We start from the raw sequence: 17,974 nt of genomic DNA, 5'->3' as shown, positions 1-17,974 counted from the left end.
CTAAGACAATTAAGGGACTGGAGCTTCTCTCACATGAGGAAAAAGCTGAGAGAATTGCTGGAATTGTTCAGTATAGAGAAAGCTCAGGATGAGGGGCTCATCAATGTATATGTGAAGGGAGGGTGTAAAGAAGGTGGAGCCAGGCTGTTGTCAGTGATGTCCAGTGGCAGGACAAGAGGCAATGGGCGCAAATGGAAGCACAGAAGGTTCTACCTGAACTTAAGGTAACACTTTTCTACTGTGAGAGTGACTGAGCATTGGAGCAGGTTGCCCGGAGAGGTTGTGGAATCTCCATGTTTGGAGATAGTCAGAAGCTGTCTGGATGAGGTCTTGGTAGGACCAGCTGTAGGTGGCCCTGCTTGAACAGGGGATTGGACCAGATGACCTCCAGAGGTCCCTGCCAACCTCAGCCATTTTGTGATTGAGTGGTAGAAAACCTAGAAAAATCTGAGCAAGATGTTGAGTAGGAAGCTAGTGAGGATGAGCTGGGAGAGAGTGTTTAGCTCTCTTGAGTTTTTTTGGTTTGTGGTTTTTTTTTTTAAATCTAAGATATTTTAAATAAAATAGTTGGTTCTCAATCAAATATCATTATAGTAAATTGTATAGGTAAGGCATGTTCTAGGTACTGGGAGACTGACATTGGCTCTGTTTGATTTTGGTTGTATTTACTTCATCAGCACTAACAAAATATTTAACTTGCTGTCTCTAAAAATGTCAGTGTTCGTGACTAACCTTAAAGCTGTGAAGTTAAGTTCTGCATGTTAAATAATCATGGCCTTGAAAAGAACCTGAGGACTTACATTTTGGATTCCTTAGAAAGCAGGCTGTACAACATAGTGTATAGAGCTATCTAGCTTATCAAATGGAGATACCACTACTGCCAAAGTTTTCCTGGGATATTGCAGCTACTTAAGCTTCTCCTGTAGAGGAATAGTGATACACCTTACCCTGTGGAAACAGTGGACTTAACAACATACCTCTGCACTGGTGACATTGAGGCATGCTTCCAAAAACATTCTCCCCCTGCTTAACACCCAAATTTATTTATTTATGCAAAAGCAGGTTATCTACTTCATATATTGATCACTGTCATTGTCAGCTTTAAGATATGAGTAATGTGGCACAGGCTCCACTTCTTGCAGAGTAAGGTTCTGGTGCTGTCAGCAGTGTTATGTATACTCCAGCTGATGAAAACTAATTGTTTCAAAGCTGCCTCCACTTTATGTGAATAGTTGCAATGTCAGTGACCAGAGTCTTAAAACCTGTGTTGAGCTTTGGATTCTGAGTAAAAGCTCTTGTAATTTTTCTCGCCAGAAGGCTTCAAAGTGAGCACCTCTTACTGTTTTGAATTTTTTTTTTTGGCTTTAAGATGCTTAAGACATTCTGTAATATGGGAAAATGTAACTCAAAACAATTTTTCCACAGCTTTCTATAAAAAGTGTTTGCAACAATCTCTGCATTTGCGTGAATGTTTAAGGTAGTACAACATGAAAATACGGGTGCTTTCAGATGAATGTAGTGCATTTAATAATGCCAAAAGCAAGCAGTAGAATTGTATAACATGAATATTTGTATAGGTGAAGTAGAGCCCTTGTAGATTCTGCTGTGTTGAAACACTGGCGGGACAGCTTCTGTCCTGAAGAATAAGGGAATTTATCTTCTAAAAATGAGGAGCTTTCAACTTGATGAATTTTCTGTGGAACTAGTGACTTCTTAAGGAGCTACTCAGGTTATAATTGGTTTTATAAGCAACTGAATAAGGACTGAGGTCATGCTTTCTCAAAATGTATGCTGGTGGAATCAAAGGTGAAATTTAATAAATGCTTTACCTTTTATACAGTTTGAAGTGGCATGTAGTGAAGCCCACAGAATGCAGGTGGGACTCTATATATCCTGATTGCCACTGAATATGCAAAGAGCAGCATTCAGATGTATAATCCCTGTAAATTTATGGATGTGAAGAATTTCTGAAATTGTGCTGTGAATTGAGTTTGTTAAACTCCACTGAGCTATGTTGCACTGCTATTGCAGTTACAGAAAGTTTTCTTTATAAACAGAGACATCTTTATTCATCTGTAGAAAAGAGGAGAATGTATGAAGACTTCTGTCGTGATTTTTAACTGATGAGTCCCTTCAGACTTTTCAAATGAAAATTTATAATACTGTTGAAGACAGCTCTGAACACTTCCAAAAGGAGCAAAGTTAATGTTATGTGATGTGTGTTGCATGTATTGCACTGGAATTAACTCAGCCAGTCACAATTTCTCTTCACTGATTTTTCAGGCAAATTCTTTGTAAAAATAAGGGTGCATGAAGGCTAGTACTTTTAAAAACTTGATCAGATAATATGACGGGTGGTTTATTCTCTTAACTTGTGAGACATGTGGGCATTTCTGTGACACCTGGTTACAATAGAATCTGCTTTTTCCTAGTGAGCTCTTCCAGTGATAGTTTTCAGTCTCCTTGACATAGATGGATGGTAATGGTTATAACAGGAAGAAAAGGTGATGCTTCCTATGCAGTACTGCTCTTTGTATTGCAAAGTACTGCCTTGGAATATCAACGTCTAGTTAACTGGTATTCAGCACTCTGTACCGTATACTACTTCTATTCTTTGACTGTCCTTTGATGTTAGAACTGTTTACTCTTAATATAGGGATTGATATTTCAGTAAGTTTGTTTTATACTTAAACTATATCCTACTCAATTTATATATGGTGCTTGCCTTTATTTGGTTTATTTGTGCTCCATGTAGTGTTTTGTTCGTATTTTACTTGTAAACTTTTCAAGGACATTCTTCTGCTGTATTTTAACAGCTTATAGTGAGGGAAGGATCCCAATGTTACTACTGGTAATTGAGGTGTACTGATGAATTTAAAGACTGCTGCTTCAAGCATTGTGAGCAGCAGATACTGATATGTTTTGGTGTAGGCAAAAGTGCTTGACCGTGATTCTGGGCTGCTAAAGAATTGACTTTGTTTAGAGGCTTTTCAGATTCTCACTTCAAGAACAGGTTATATGTTGGAAGGGATTATCAGTGAGGAATTATACTGAAAGATGGAGTGGATATCACAAGAGCATGACAGTACCCAACAGGCGATTCAGTAGTTCAAACAACTCCTTAACTACTTAAGTCTTCTTTTTATGTACATTGAGCTTCACATACACATCTGGTGACATTTGAGATGGTTTAAGGTATCTGAGATGCCTGAATTATTTCTGTATGGGCTAGAAAATACAACTCAGGACCTACAGCAGAGTAGTCTCCTCCAGCAGCAGTATCTAGAAGCTTGACAGGATGTTTCAGGGCATTTCAAACAGCTTTAGATGCCTGTATATCTAGTTAAATGAATCCCACGAGGAGCTATGCTTTTCTCCATGGTAGAATGTGTTAATAATGTGATGTGATAAATTGCTCCAGATGGATGCCCTCTCTAGACTTTGTCCAAGAGAAGTCTGTTTGTGGAGTCTCTTTCAACATAGATTATAATCTTGACAATTTTGCTATAGTTCCTAAACATTTTAGTATTCTCGATGTACCTTCTGAGATGGTATTTTATAAATATCTTAAATGTTTTTCTTAGTTTGTGAAGTAGAATTCATGATGTATTTTAATCTAAATTTAATACTGGATGATGCATATAAGCCCATACACATTCTGTGGAGTTTTCCCTTGAGAATTCTGGTTACCTGGTTTATGTGGTATTTAAAAATCTATACTCTTGGAAGGAAACCAAAGGTAAAATTAAACTTAACACCTTTATATGGCTAGCTAGATACAAATATTTGTTACAGAAAACGTCAACTAGCTAGTTATATGGTATGTAGTTTGGTTCCATCAAACAACAGAATTACTGCAGATTGACTACTGTAATATCGATTACATAAAATGAAGCATGAGTGTTCTGGAAAAGTATAGTGAGTTACTTTAAGCATCTATGCTAAAGAGTCTTCACTTGACAAGAAAGAGGAAAACCTATGTGCAATAATCATTGCAAACTGTATTTTACATGATTTGTGTTTTAGGATGTTGTTTAGGAATGGGATAGCTTCATCAACCTTTTTGTCTCAAGGACAGAAGGTTGTCTTGCTGGGGCAAAAAGTTTGCATAAGAGTCAGATCATGGTTTTAATCCACATGTAATCCCATTTCTGATAATTATGATGTTCAGGTGTTCTAGTGCAAAATGAATTTGTTAGTCAAATGGGTTCTTAAAACTGAAAATGGAGGTGGCTTTCAATTACAGCTATCTTGCACAACATTGTCCTCTTTGTAATTAACCTTGTTGGCATGAATTTGCAGCTTTTGGTGCAATTTATGAAGTGCTCAGATTTGCATGTGCATTCATTGCTTCGGTATGAATGTGCAGAGTTGTATTTCGTAAGCACCAGTCTTAGATCATAATTATCCACTGAATGACCCAAACCTCACTACTATGAATTTTTCAGAAATAACTTGATAGGTGCAAAGAAGGTTTTTGAAACACAGGAATTGTCTCACCCAGACAGCATTATCAAACAGGAATAGGTAATGCTGTGGCTTCATGGGTAGCTAAACTAATATATAGCTTTTGCTGCTGAAAGGGAGGAGGCCTTGCTCCAAATTCTCATGTCTGTCTGAAAACTTTAATCTTTGACTGATGTCCCATTAGATACATCGAGAAGCTGTTCAATAGCACACTGGCCAAAGAGGAAGTTTCTTGGGCATCCCAAGCCAGTTCAGGTTGTTAGTCCTGAAGAAAATGGTTTGGTTTTGTTTTCTTGGATGGCTAGCTGGTTAAATTGATCAGAGGACAAATGCTGAACATAGCACAAGGAGAGCAGGTCATACAATGGTAGTGGAAGATTCCTCCATTTTTAAGGTGTGCCTGAGCATTTGGGCATTAATTTGATAAATATGAAATGCTGATTAGAGTTGGACTTACTGTACTCTAGCATCTTTGTAATTATGGTATAGATGGCATTCAAAGGTAATGTTTTAGAAAATTAGAAAATTCTGGAAAATTTTCTTTCTAGAAAATTACTAATCCCGGGATCTCTGCTATATATCATTAGAAAGACTTTCAAATGCTTCTGCTGGTAAACTGAAATAAGTGGGGCAAACATCTGTTTGACATCTAATTTGTGGAAGTGAGCAATTACAAAAGACCATGCTGAAACACTCCAGGCAGGTGAATCAACAGTGCTTGCAACAGCATCTTAGTGTGTGTTCTGAGTAAGTGGCATCCAACAGCATGCTTATTTTGTAGTTAAGGAAGAAAATATTTCCATACAAAAGTGCTTACAGGTTTCTGTGGCCTGTTCAGTTCTGATGATAGGGGTTTTTTTGTGCCTGGGTACACTCCTGAGCTGTAGCAAGAGGTTCTGTCTGTATTTACTGCAAATCCGCATCTTTGAAACTTTTCAAATAGGAGACAAGACGGAAACACCAACTTCAAGAATTCTATTTTATTGTATGTACCATATATCTATAGCCTTTTGCATAAACACATTATTCAGACCTGCATTTCAGACGCTCTTCTGGCATGATCTGTAAAGTCACTTATAGTATGCTTTTGACACAAAGAAATGATGGCAGGCAGGCAGCCTGTACTGCGTTTGGTTACTGAAACACTGCAGACTGTAATAGTCAATGCCGTTGAGTTTGACTGCCTCCTTATGTAGGGGCTGAGCAGCCTTTCAACATTATTCTGCTCAGTGCGTTGCAGCTACAGTGTCATCCTCCTGCATCTGCAATAAGGGCATCCAGCTCGTGTGTCATGTTTTGGCAGAGGCAGTAGTGTGGCTCTGATTGCAAAGGATAAAGGAAAGAAAGTTCACTGGTTGGGGAAGTAGAGTGAGTGGTGACTGAGCAGTGATCCTGTTTATACGGGGTAATGTTCCTTTGCATACTGTCCTTATAAGATTATCAATGTTTCCAGCTGCAGCAGTGCATGCATGTGAGAACATTTGCTGACAGTGCACAATTTATCTCAACGCTTGATTTTTCTGGAGGAGGATGATGGCATTGCACTGGAATGTGCTCAACACTTTCATCAGGGAGAGCATTGTTCTATGGCTGAAAGCATCTTCCTGCGCTGCTTTTGACCCTTGGGCACTTCTTCCTGCTGCCTTCCAGCACAGTTGCTTTTACGGTCACACTGTGAACTCTAGCAAAGAATTGATGTGGCTGAACTTCCTTTCATGTGGAGATGCTCTTTTACGGCTGATCAGTTCCTGATCTGGTTCCCTAACCAGCTGCCAGGGTACAAGTGTCATGGTAGAAGTGACTGCCATAGAAAATGTAGCATTTTTATAGTGTAGCATTTATAATGTATTGTGATTTCAGCTAATGCCTTAGATTGATTTAATTAATTCCTTGAAGTTTAACTGAATTGTGGACTGCTTCAAATGTAGATATTCTGGGTTTTGCCTCCCTTCCTTCCTTCCCCTGTCGTATGGTGCTTTCCTGCCCATTTTCTTTCAGGTACGCTGGTCTTCCCAATGCTGAATCAGATTAGCTCATGGATGCAACAGAAAGCTAACACTACAAACAGTCAGTGTTTTCTTTTGGATCAATGAATTAATGCAATTTGTCACTTGGTTCCATGATCACAAGGCAGGAAAGGAGAGCAATCACATCTTTTAAGTAGTATTCTGCAATTGGCTTATACTGCTGAAAGGGAGAAAATCCTGTTTCTGTGTTGCAGCTGAGGACTCCTGAGAGTGGGAGGGATCATGACCTACCTTATTCTGAACTGCAGTAAGATAGATATAGTTGTTGTTGTTGTTGTTTGACTTCTTTAGAGGTGCAACTCTTTTCCTGTGACTGCAGAAAAGCAAAGTCGGATTCCACGGATCACAGTGAGCAGGTTTAATGTTTTACCCAGCGGAACAAGACAGTTGCTGCATTTGAATTGGCAAAGATTTTTCTAAAGAAAATAATTTCTTTGGAAACATTACTTCTAATGTAATTATTTTCAGATGGGTTTGTTACTGTACAGTCTTTTGTGTTGCTGGAGGTTTTGTGTTCCAACCTTCACATTAACTTTTTGGCTTCTGTTACTGCAGTCTTCCTACTTAGTAACACCAAGAGTCCTGAAGTCCTTAATTTTGTCTCTTTATTTGGTAACAGGCTACTGCGAGTTCTTTGCTTAAGCATTTGCTTTTTCCCCAAAAAGCTTCATGTCATCTGCTGTTGTTGATAGATTAGAAGTCTGTCTCACTGGCTTCCTTGAATTTCTCACCTTTTGTTCTCTCTTGATCTTTGTTGTTTTGACAGCACCACAAGTACTGTGTCAGAAGCATACTCCAACATTTTTGTTGAAACTGAATCTGATACTCTGTCCTCCCATAAGCTTCTGGTAATACCCAGATAAGAATAAACTGTGAATTTATCACCAGACAGTATTTAGTAATACTTTGAGGTGACACTAGTCTAGCATTTCAGTTTTCTGAAGCTTTTAAGTTGTATAGTATTTATATAGTATTTTCCCTTTTTAGAAAGGCTTTCACTTGTGGGGTTTTTTACTGCTTAGTTTTGTTGATCTGATATTCTTCTAACATTCAATAAGAAAATTACATGGATTGTAAGCACCAAAACGATTATCATAAGAGGAGTCATTAAAAAACCCTAACACCCTGATACTGTGATATTCACTGCATTTGAACTGTTTGAAAAAAGCCATGTGTGTGAAAAGGTTATCGTACAGGGAAAGGTTCTGCTAAATCACAAAAATAGACCTACCAGGCTGAAATGTTGTTATTTTGCTGAGTGGTACTATTAATCATCCTGATTTAGGGAGTAAAAGCATAAACAGGGTCTGAGTAGTTGTGAGGTTGCTATATTAATGTGTATTGGTGGTGGCTACAACAAACGATAATGCGGAAACCTCCTGCTGCCTTCTCTCCTCAATGTTTTTTTGGCATTTTTTTTTTCCTGCATGCTGTACCTCGATGGCTATCAGGATAGTAAGAAATATTCCCTCAGGAAAGTCCTACCTGTTTTCCTGTCTCTGTATAATCCATCTTGCTGAGCATTCTGCAGTCCAGTGCAGAAAAGTGGTTCAAGTATCTTATTTACTGGAGAGAATTACTGGAAGAGCACTGGAGGATTATTAGCAGGGCTGCTAACAGAAATCACCTGAGGCTAGAACATTTGCTAATGTGGAGTGCTGACCTTTCTTTGGTGTGTAGGGTTGCCAAAGGCTAATCAGGCATATCCAAGTCTCTGTTAGTTTTTTGTGTGCCTAGGAGTAGGCAATAATCCAGTTAGAAGCTGGGTTGATAGCAGGGATCTCTGGGAGATTCTGTGATCCTCCCTTAAAAACCTTTGTGTCTCTGCTGCTGTTGTGCCGAGGAGGAGAGATTCACTTGCAGAATAGGCTGATACACTGTAGGGGATTAAAAACTCAAAGCTTACATGGTAGGTTGTTTTGTTTTTATTAGAACTCCAGGTAACAAGAATAATTGGCCTATAAATAGAAAGCTTAACAGTGGGAGTAATATAATATAGATCGTTTGTACACGTGAGTGAATGACCTTCATAACTAACTTATGAGTCACTCTAGTGAGAATAAATTGGACTACAAAACAATTAACTGCAGTGGTTTTACTTGCTAGCTGATATGCTAGTCTCACAGAAAATTGCCTTTTTTTTAAATGGGTGTAGTGCTTGTTTTGGAAATAGTAATTTTGGTGGTGGGTTCCCATATTTCCATGCCCAAGCATTGGTTTAATTTTTGTTTTAAAGGTAAAAACAGGTAATGTTTATGTTGAAGAAAACTTGTTCTACATGGACAAAAAAAAGAAAACACAAAACCAAAAAAACACCCGAGGTAGAAAAAAATCCTATCACTTGCTTGTCTAGTGTATACAAGATAAAAGTTTGGTCCTGCCTTGTTTTCTTCAATACCTGTGGAAGCTAGGGGAAGGATAGGGTTATTTTTTTGTTGTTCCTGGCATTTTGTGTGTCTGCTGATGGGAGTATATGTCTGAACGTCAGTGGCTGCCTTTGTTCAGCATAAATACATTGCGATGTTTCACTTTTGTTAAGTAATAGCACATAAACCAGATGGTAACTAATATCTTTTTATTATCATATTGATTGCTTTAGTATTGTCACTATTGCATTAACTTGGTGATTTATCATAAATCAGCTTGGATTTTTGTGGGGGTACCAGAGGTGGAATAAATACTGTGTTTCTGACCTTCGCTTTATCAATTTGTAGTTCTGAACACTCATGCAGTTACAAGAGTCTTTCCTTGCTTTCATACTTCTGCTGCTGCTATCACCAGTTTCTGCATTTTTCAGTTAGAGCTTATTCTGAATAGTGTTTCAGACTATTCAGATCTTTCAATATTGAGTCCCCACTTGTAAAACTTGGTAAAATCATTGGTACTGTACAGCACTCATTCTGGGAGAGTTGTGATTGATGGAGAGAGTAGCTGAAGTTCATAAACTTTTCTGATTTTAATGCAAGTATTATGTTTATTGAGTATCTCTTATATGATTGCAATTTTATATGTTGTTCTTTGTTTTAAGAGCACTAGTAAAAAGCAGTTTTCAGATAATTCTAGTAATAACTATTTTTTAGGAAAATGTGATAAAGTAAATAAGGATTGCTTGTATAGGTGTCCGATTCCCCCCTCCCCCCCCTTTTGTTTTTTGAAAGACACTACTGTCTTCCTTAATGGCAATGGAACAGCAGCTGTTCTGAATGACATAACAGTTGTACTTGAATTTGAAATAGCATTTTATCCATGACCCCCTTTCTCTATTTCTCCCCTCGTCCTTCTGCTTGGTAGGGACCGAATGCCTCTTTGGGACACTGCATATAAACCTCCATGCTTTGCTCCCTAAATGTGCATCAGAATACGTGTTTGAAGTACCTAATGTGGCAAGTGCTAAAATAAACACTTTGAACGCTTTAAGATTATGAGTCATCAATCCCTGGCTGCTGTTTGTATATTTCAATAATTGATATAACCTATCTGGAAGTTACTTGTCAGAGACCTTATCGTGGTGATCCACAATAAATCTTGAATAGACATAAGCTAGAAAGTTCAGGTACCTGTGTGCGATATTTTAAGATCTGTTAAATTCAAATGCTAGGAGTTTAATTTGTCTGTAGTGCTACTCTTTATTCTACACCCTGGAAAACCTTAGTCTGACAACAGGGAGTTCTGTAGAACAGCTGAAGGATTTGCCTTATAGTGACTTGGTGTGTAGAGATCATGATTATGCATCTGAAGAGTGTTAAATCTGTCAAATGCTAACTGACTGGACATAGTTAACTTCAAATAAATACTGATTTCATTTTTTATCATACCTCCAGTGTATTTTGTTATATAAGCACGTGGTGGAAATAATACTATTTCTGTAGCTCTTGCCACTTCTATTATACTGAAAAATAGAAGAGTGTTTACATTAGGTTTACTGTTTTTTAATAATAAACAGCTAAAATATGGAAGTCAACTACTTTTTTTAGGTCCAAAAGTGAGACAGAATTTAGTCCAGAAGGAGCATAGGAATTGCCTTTTTGGTGGACTGTCAGTTCAGTAGCATCAAATATTTCAAAGGAAGAATCTTGTCTGTAACAGGAAATTTTTTTTTTAACGAAGAATCCCTAATGATTAAATACAGAATCACTTGGTAATACCGACCTCTTAAATGTTGTTTTCTGTTTTGTAGAAGACCCTTTTGAGGACTTCTTCGGGGGCAGGCGGGGTCCAAGGGGAAGCAGAAGCAGAGGTGGTGGATCATTTTTGTCTGCCTTTGGTGGATTCCCTGCTTTTGGAAGTGGTTTTTCTTCATTTGACACAGGTAAATATCACAACATTTAACAAGGAATGCAGTTTTGGTTTGCAAAGGATCTCAATATAATAAGCTGACAAATATTTTTTTTTAAAGTTGCCTTCTTCATTCAGGAAATTCTGAGGCTGCTTTTTAAAAATTAAGCTGCTCTCTGTAAAGTCTGCATGTAAATAAATATATAGTTACAATATTTGGTCTACCTGAAAGTTCATGAAAAGTAAACAGACCTAAGAGGTAGAACTTCTTGTGTTAATTTTGGTGCTAGCATTTCTTTATAGCTTTAGAATTGTTTGTGTTCTGTTTGCTTTTAGGTGTTGGGGGTGTGATGGCTTTTATTTAAGGTCCTGAAAATACATGGGAAAAATGTGTGCCTAAAACCCATGGTACTACTTAATATCAGTTCTGGGGTAGTCGATTTGAATGCTGACATCTGTATCTCAGAGGTTGCTGAGAGTTGCTGGTAGTCAGCATCCTTTCAAGTGTTAAGATCCTGGGTATTAGTTGGGATGTTAGTGATACAAAACTTATATCACTGTCTGCTAACTCTCTGCTAACTCAGGGCATCCCAACATCTACATTAAAGCAAAAAATCAGATTCATTAAAGTTACTAGCTTTACCTTGAGTGGAAAGAATGATATAATGGTTCAGCAGACAAGCTTGAAAGCCGTTTCTTCAGCGGAGGAGGTGACGAATGGTTTTTGGACAATGCTATGCATTTGGAATTTGAACTATGGGTCCATATGGGAGAAACTGGTGGGGCTGGAGACATATTTTTACATTCACACTGGTGTTTAATGCCATCTAGTCACTGATGCTGTGTTGATGCAACCAGCTAAGGGCATCCTGAAGCTAGGATGTAGTCTGGGTGGATGATAAATTTGGATCCCACGGTCATGCAAAAATACATTTTTAGTCAAGTACCTTCTTTCCCAATAGGTTTTACTTCATTTGGTTCATTGGGACATGGAGGCCTTACTTCGTTCTCCTCTACGTCATTTGGTGGCAGTGGGATGGGTAACTTCAAATCAGTATCAACCTCAACTAAAATAGTTAATGGCAGAAAAATTACTACAAAGAGGTAAGTGATATGAATATAATTGTATGAAACTATATGTAGAAACATATATAGCTATAAATACATGCATATAAATATACTATATATACACACATAAATACAGTGATACAGACATATGTATGTATTTTTACTTTTGCTTTTGTGGTCATCACATTACTTGGATTTCTCTGAATGCTTAAAAAAAAGGGAAAAGTTCTATTGGGTTCTCTGACTCTTCTTGGCATTGCTGAGTTACTTAAAGCTGTAGCATGTGAAAATGGGGAAGATGGTGTTTTTGTCTAAACTCTTGATAGTCAAGAAGGGTTCAGATGTGTAAGACATGCTTTCAGAACTGCCCTGATGAAAAATGAAGGTTGCAACTTGTTTGCTGTTTGAAAGGGACCTGGCAATAGAGCTCTTCCAGGCCTTCAGAACCTCCTGTGCAGTCGTGATGCAGCTCTTATTAATTACGGTCCTTGACTACTGTCTGACAAGTCAGCTTGAGTTTCTGGAAGGGGAAAGTGCGCTTGGTTTCTGTTGATTGTGAAGCTTTTAACTGGGGATTGGGAGGACTTTTAATTTTGCAGACATTATGAAACATGAAACAGTTTTCCCTAATATTTGCTCTAGTTTGCTTTCCTAGTCAGTGTTTGAGTGCAGTTTTTGTGTGGCTTTTTTTTTAAACAAAAAAGTAAATTTCTTTTACCTGTTAAGTGAAATAAGCAACTGAAACCTGCTTTGGAGAAAACTTTTCCTGCTTGTTGGAAAGTGAATTTTCAAGTACTATACACAGCGTACCTTCTCACTATTTCATGCTTGTGGTGGGGAAATCACTGCATTTGGGAAACCCAAATATTAGTTAGATATAGAGTAATCTACATGGAACATTATGATCAATAAGTTATAGGAGTACTGAAAAAGTAATTAAATGTAATTTCAGTACTTAATAAAAATTTACAGAAAAGCAAGGGAGAACCAGTTTTTTTGTTTGGTAACTTGTGTCCCACACTTCAAAGTGCAAGGTTCTTCTGTGTCCTGTTGTACCCCTGCCATCTTGACCACTTAAATACAGCCTTTGTCATCACACGCTGGTGTGGTCATGATATTTTTCTGCGAGTGTATTCCAGAAAAATCTGAAAACTGCCCACTTTTGAGGGAATTGTATCAGGTGAAAGAGACCAAAGAACGTGTTTATGCAAAAGAAGATAAGGCACCATGTTTGTTTTAATATTAAAAAATAGGCTAAATAGGTATGCTGCTGTCATATCTTTTGTTACCATATTTAGAAAGGGGGGAAAGGAGCAAGAAATGTGGTTAGCCACATCTAGGAAGACACATTTACTATCTCTGAGAAGTTCTGTTACTTTGTAGAATGTCTGCCCACAAGGTAGCGAAGTCTAAAGAAGATTCATGTCCCAGCATACCCAATGAAAATCTTCTCTGAGTAATATTTTGCTTCAGGCAAGAAGCCATTCCCTCTGTTTTTAATATGGGTGTATTCTCTTCAATAAATCTGATCTCCAGAAAAACTTGTATTAATCCATGTGGTTTCCTCATTTGAATCATGAAGGGAGAATTCCCAGATAGAACATTCCTTATCTTGCAGTTTCTAAAACAAACAAACAAAAAAGCCCAAACCCACAGAGCTCTCTCCCTCAGTCGGGGATACTTAAATTTTGCAATGTACATGCTGGTCATAAACTTGGTGTACAGTAGGTCTCCAGATTAATAGCTCTGATCAATTTAAGAGTGGATTAAAGACTGTCTTGCGTGCCTTACATAATGCAAAATTGTGATTGGATCTAGAATATTATGCATTTAACAAATGGGTAGGTACTAAATGCAACGTCAAGATTGTACAGTAGATCTGTCAAAAGACATTTAGTTCTAGATAATAGTGTGTAGTGTCAGTACAACTGTGACAATATATGAGGTGACAGCTGTAACTGTGAACTCTACAAACTGGAGGATTCAGACTTCCAGAGAGCAATTTTCCTGCTATAAATAAGCAATATCAGTGGGGGAATGCAGATGGTTACTAGTTACAGCTTCTGTTAAATACAAAAGCTTGCCAACTACAGTTGCGTTAAGCAGGCAGTGCTCTGTTATAGTTCATTATCTAAAAACCTAGGTCTGGTGTATGTTTTCAAACTGGTTACAGTGCTTTAAAATGGCTAACTGTTTTTTTGTCCTACAGAATTGTTGAGAATGGACAAGAGAGAGTAGAAGTTGAAGAAGATGGCCAGTTAAGGTCGCTAACAATAAATGGTAAGGAGCAGCCGCTACGCTTGGATAACAAGTAATTCAACGCACGCATTTAACAGAAATTTTAAGCTATAACAGCCACCATTTGAGGATTGACAGGAACATTTTTTGAAGATTTCAAACGAACTCAACTTTCTGTATATCCATACTTAAGTAGTATAAATAGCTCACCGAAGCTCCTATTTGTCATAGACTTTTGAGTTAACTGTTGGGACCACATCAATTGGACCATTTTTTTGTCCTTAAAATTGTTGTAAATTTCTGTATGCACTTTTCTTTTTATTATATATGATCAAGGTGAACCATGATCCTCCAGTAGTGCTAGGGCAAGATGTACACTAACACTAGCATGAATCTTGCTTTTTCCAATTTGAAGTGTGAGCCAATTAGTAGTTTAAGTCTGCTGTGAAGTTAACATTTCCAGGATAACCTTTTTAATAATTTCAACTTTTTTTTAAATGTTTAGTAGTGAACAATGTTAATACATTTCTGGTAATGCATTTCTGGTTTAAATAAATTAAGGATGTTTTCTAGTTGTGCATGAATGCAGACAACTTAGTAAGTTTTGACAAATGTTTAAATGTGTAATGTAAGCAAAAGGTAAACAAAAGTGAAGCCAGTGAGCTGAGTCTTTTGTCATTTGCTAAAAAAAATTCAAAATGAATAAATGCTGATGTTTGTGGTGCATTCTTTCATGAATGGCATTTGTAACCTTCTTGTGTCTGTGTGTGATTTGGGCAACTTGGGAAAACAGTGCTTTTTTTTTTTCTTTTTCTTTTTTCCTACCACCTTTTTCTTCAGTCTTAAGGATGAGGGCCTTTTTTCTTTGCAGATGTTTTCTTCAGTGTGACTGAAAACATGATATTTAATTTCTTTTCTAAACCTGTATTTGAAGCACCTATTTTTAAGAAGCATTCAGAGGCTGACTCTCTAACTCCATCTTTTGCCCTAGTACACAATTTTTTTTGGTCTAGGCCTAAAGTAACTTTCTCTGTTTAAAAATAAAAAAAATAGTTTTCTGAAGTTTTAAGTTCTGAGATTGCTTCAAAAATAATCTGTAGTGAACGTAAATATACAGGAAAACATTTAACAATTTAAAAAAGGCTTTCTGAACAATAAGATTTTTTTTGCTTATTTTGAGAACAAACAGAATTACTTTGAAGGACACTTGTACAAAATTATTAGCATTAAAATATCTCACTCTTATTTTTAGTCATCAACCAAAAATCAAAAGATGGATTAATGCCTTTTGTGAAATTAATGGAGTGAAGCAAAGTGTTAATTTGTAGTTAAGACCAGATTTTCGAAGTTTAGTGAAAGATGTCTTGATTTCTGTATGTCATAGAGAAAGCATGCAAGTAACTATTGGCATATGTTAACACCTGTCAGGCTCTGGGTAACTTCATGCATAAATCATGGATGTGCAGTTTTTATCTGTGCACCAGCTTTGAACATCTGGCCTTCACGAAATTCTTTAGGATGGCTTAGTGTTTAAAAAAAAAAAAGCATGGTGTTTTCAAATGATCACTTAATGCCTTCTTGCTGAACACCATCTGCTTTGTACTAACAAATGCGTTGATTATTAAATACATAAAAAATATTTGCTCTTGTTTATCATGCAGGAAAACCAATTCAACTTAACCCAAACCAACAATCTAACCAACTGCTACAACAGAATTCATATTTGCAGCAAAGTTAGTACATCTTACATGTGTCCCTCTACTGTTAATGCTAATTTCATAGAACCAAACAAAATAACAGGTAGAAGAAATAAATATGTACTTTGGTTTTGGGACTACAGAAGTTATGCAGCTTTTCAAGTTCTTTGCAGAGTTCTTGTTACTTCAGTGTTGTGTTTTTGGTGTAGAAGCACAAACTCAGTTTAGAACTAAACAGTGTTTTCTTGTTAATGCTGTTTTTTCCTTCCCCATGTATGTTACTTCTTGATCCAGATAACTAAACAGACAATTTATTTCAAAATCTGGCTTTGTTGTGATGTCTTGAGTTATTAAAAATGTTAATTTATATTTATAGGACATAGTGTACTCCTTTAAGTTATGTAAACTGTAAAAAGTGCTTCAAAATTGGTTAATCAAGTCAAATAAAATTAGGACAATCTGGAGTTGAGTTTGAATTCCTTCCTGTGGATACCCATAGGTTTCACATTGAGCTGCTAAACTTCACCTTCTATTTTAATCCCAGGTAATCTTCTTTTAACATTTAAATTACATAGCTCAAGTTAAGAACACAATTATGATAGCATACCTGCTAGTGGCAAACCTGTACCCACACGCTTGCCTCAGATCTTCTTACCCAGAAAAGTGTGGTCCTTCTCACAGCGTTATATACAAACAGTTCACTCCAGGGTTCTATAATGAAATCTTTTAACACTGTAAATTTGCTGAAGATCCAGTGTTTTGGATAGTCTCTCTTCTGCCTTCAGATCCCTGAAGCTGGTTATTGTCAGAGCTGGACAAAATGCAGCATTAAGTGGCAGTGCTGCACTTTCTTGGTAGAAAGAGAAACTGGCAAAACACAAAAGCAGACAAGAAGAAAGGAGTCAGCAGAAGGCAGAATTCATCAGCAAAGACTTCTATAGTAGTAAGCAGATACCTATACACCAGCATTTGCCTAGGCCGGTGGTTGAACTGGGTGGATACAGGGTCTTGGTCCAAGTATATAATTGGACTGGCAGTTCCAGTTCCAAATGTAAAAAATTGTCACCTTCTTACACTTGACCTAAGCCTCATAGTCTCCACCTGTTTCAATATGTAGGACGCCACAGGTTTTTTTCTTTTTTTGAAATAACACTGCATCCAGTTTCTTTTTTAATGCAACTTCTTGCATCCAGCTTCATTTTTAATGCACAAAATAAATCCTCATTCTGTTTACTGTGGATCCAATTTAAATTCTTCCTATAATGTATTATATATTCAGAATTTCTTCTTATTTGTGCTGCTAAATGAGTTTCTTTTCTCTTGAAAACCCACTTATTAGGTTGCTCTGAAAAATTTTATGCCATTCCTTACTAAGACATAATTTGCATGGATGTACAAAACCTACTCACTAGATGTAATGGATCATCAAGGACAGCAAATTTCCTTAAACTTCAATTTTGGCCAAAATAGCACTAAATTTTAATAACAGAAAAGGTTCTTAATTCTAGCAAATGCTAGGCATCAAATGCGCAGTGGGATGAGGTAGCTTTCAAAACCAGGTGCTGTTTGATTCAAAGTACCATTTGTTCATACAGGAGGGATTAATTTTGAATACTTAGGGACACCATCTAGTTTAAATTAAACTTCCTCCAGTGGTTTGGAAAAATGAAGATGGAGTTTTTGAACCTGCTAAGTCACTTGCTCTTTCATGCTCTGCTTCTATGATCACTGGTAGAATACAATAACTTTATAATGCTTTTGCTTGGTGCAACCTCTTCTTGGTCTTTTATGCATGGCAGCAATTTCAATGCAATACACCGTAACACAGCTTTCTCTTTAGATTGCATGGCACCTACCCCTTTCACTTGGCTTTACTGAAGAAGTTTGGGATTTTGCCTTAGAATGCTTCACATTTTAAAATTGCTGCAGCTATTGTAGTTCTCAGTTCTTACAATACCTTCTCTGTTGAGAATCACAGGCATTGTTTTGTGGTATAAGCGACAAAGCTGCTCTGCAGAGTAGGTGTATGTAGCATTTGTAAGATTTGTACTTTATCAGCTTGTGATTAATTGATGGACTGAGTCTTAGTATGCTGAAAACAAGGCTTGTAAAAGGCTTTTAAAAAATATCTCTACTCAAGCCCAAGGGTTTTATATCTCTCTGTCAGTGTTTGTGTTTGGCTGTCCTGTTTGCTTGCCTCCT

General features: G+C 37.1%; 1 protein-coding gene across 3 annotated transcripts in view; it reads left to right on the top strand.

Annotated features, from left to right (window-relative positions):
• Positions 1-17,974, top strand: part of DNAJB6 (DnaJ heat shock protein family (Hsp40) member B6) — a 65,162-nt gene that overhangs the window by 17,693 nt on the left and 29,495 nt on the right. For all 3 annotated transcript variants that reach the window (XM_072854705.1, XM_072854703.1, XM_072854704.1), the window contains exons 6-8: positions 10,672-10,803; positions 11,732-11,873; positions 14,047-14,117. In XM_072854705.1, the coding sequence (XP_072710806.1) occupies positions 10,672-10,803; positions 11,732-11,873; positions 14,047-14,117 (345 nt within the window). The remainder of the gene's footprint in view (positions 1-10,671; positions 10,804-11,731; positions 11,874-14,046; positions 14,118-17,974) is intronic.

The sequence above is a fragment of the Ciconia boyciana genome, chromosome 2 (genome assembly GCF_034638445.1).
Source record: "Ciconia boyciana chromosome 2, ASM3463844v1, whole genome shotgun sequence".
NCBI classification, from domain to species: Eukaryota; Metazoa; Chordata; class Aves; order Ciconiiformes; family Ciconiidae; genus Ciconia; species Ciconia boyciana.
The sequence above is the reverse complement of the archived record's forward strand: the minus strand, read 5'-3'. Positions and strand labels throughout refer to the sequence as shown.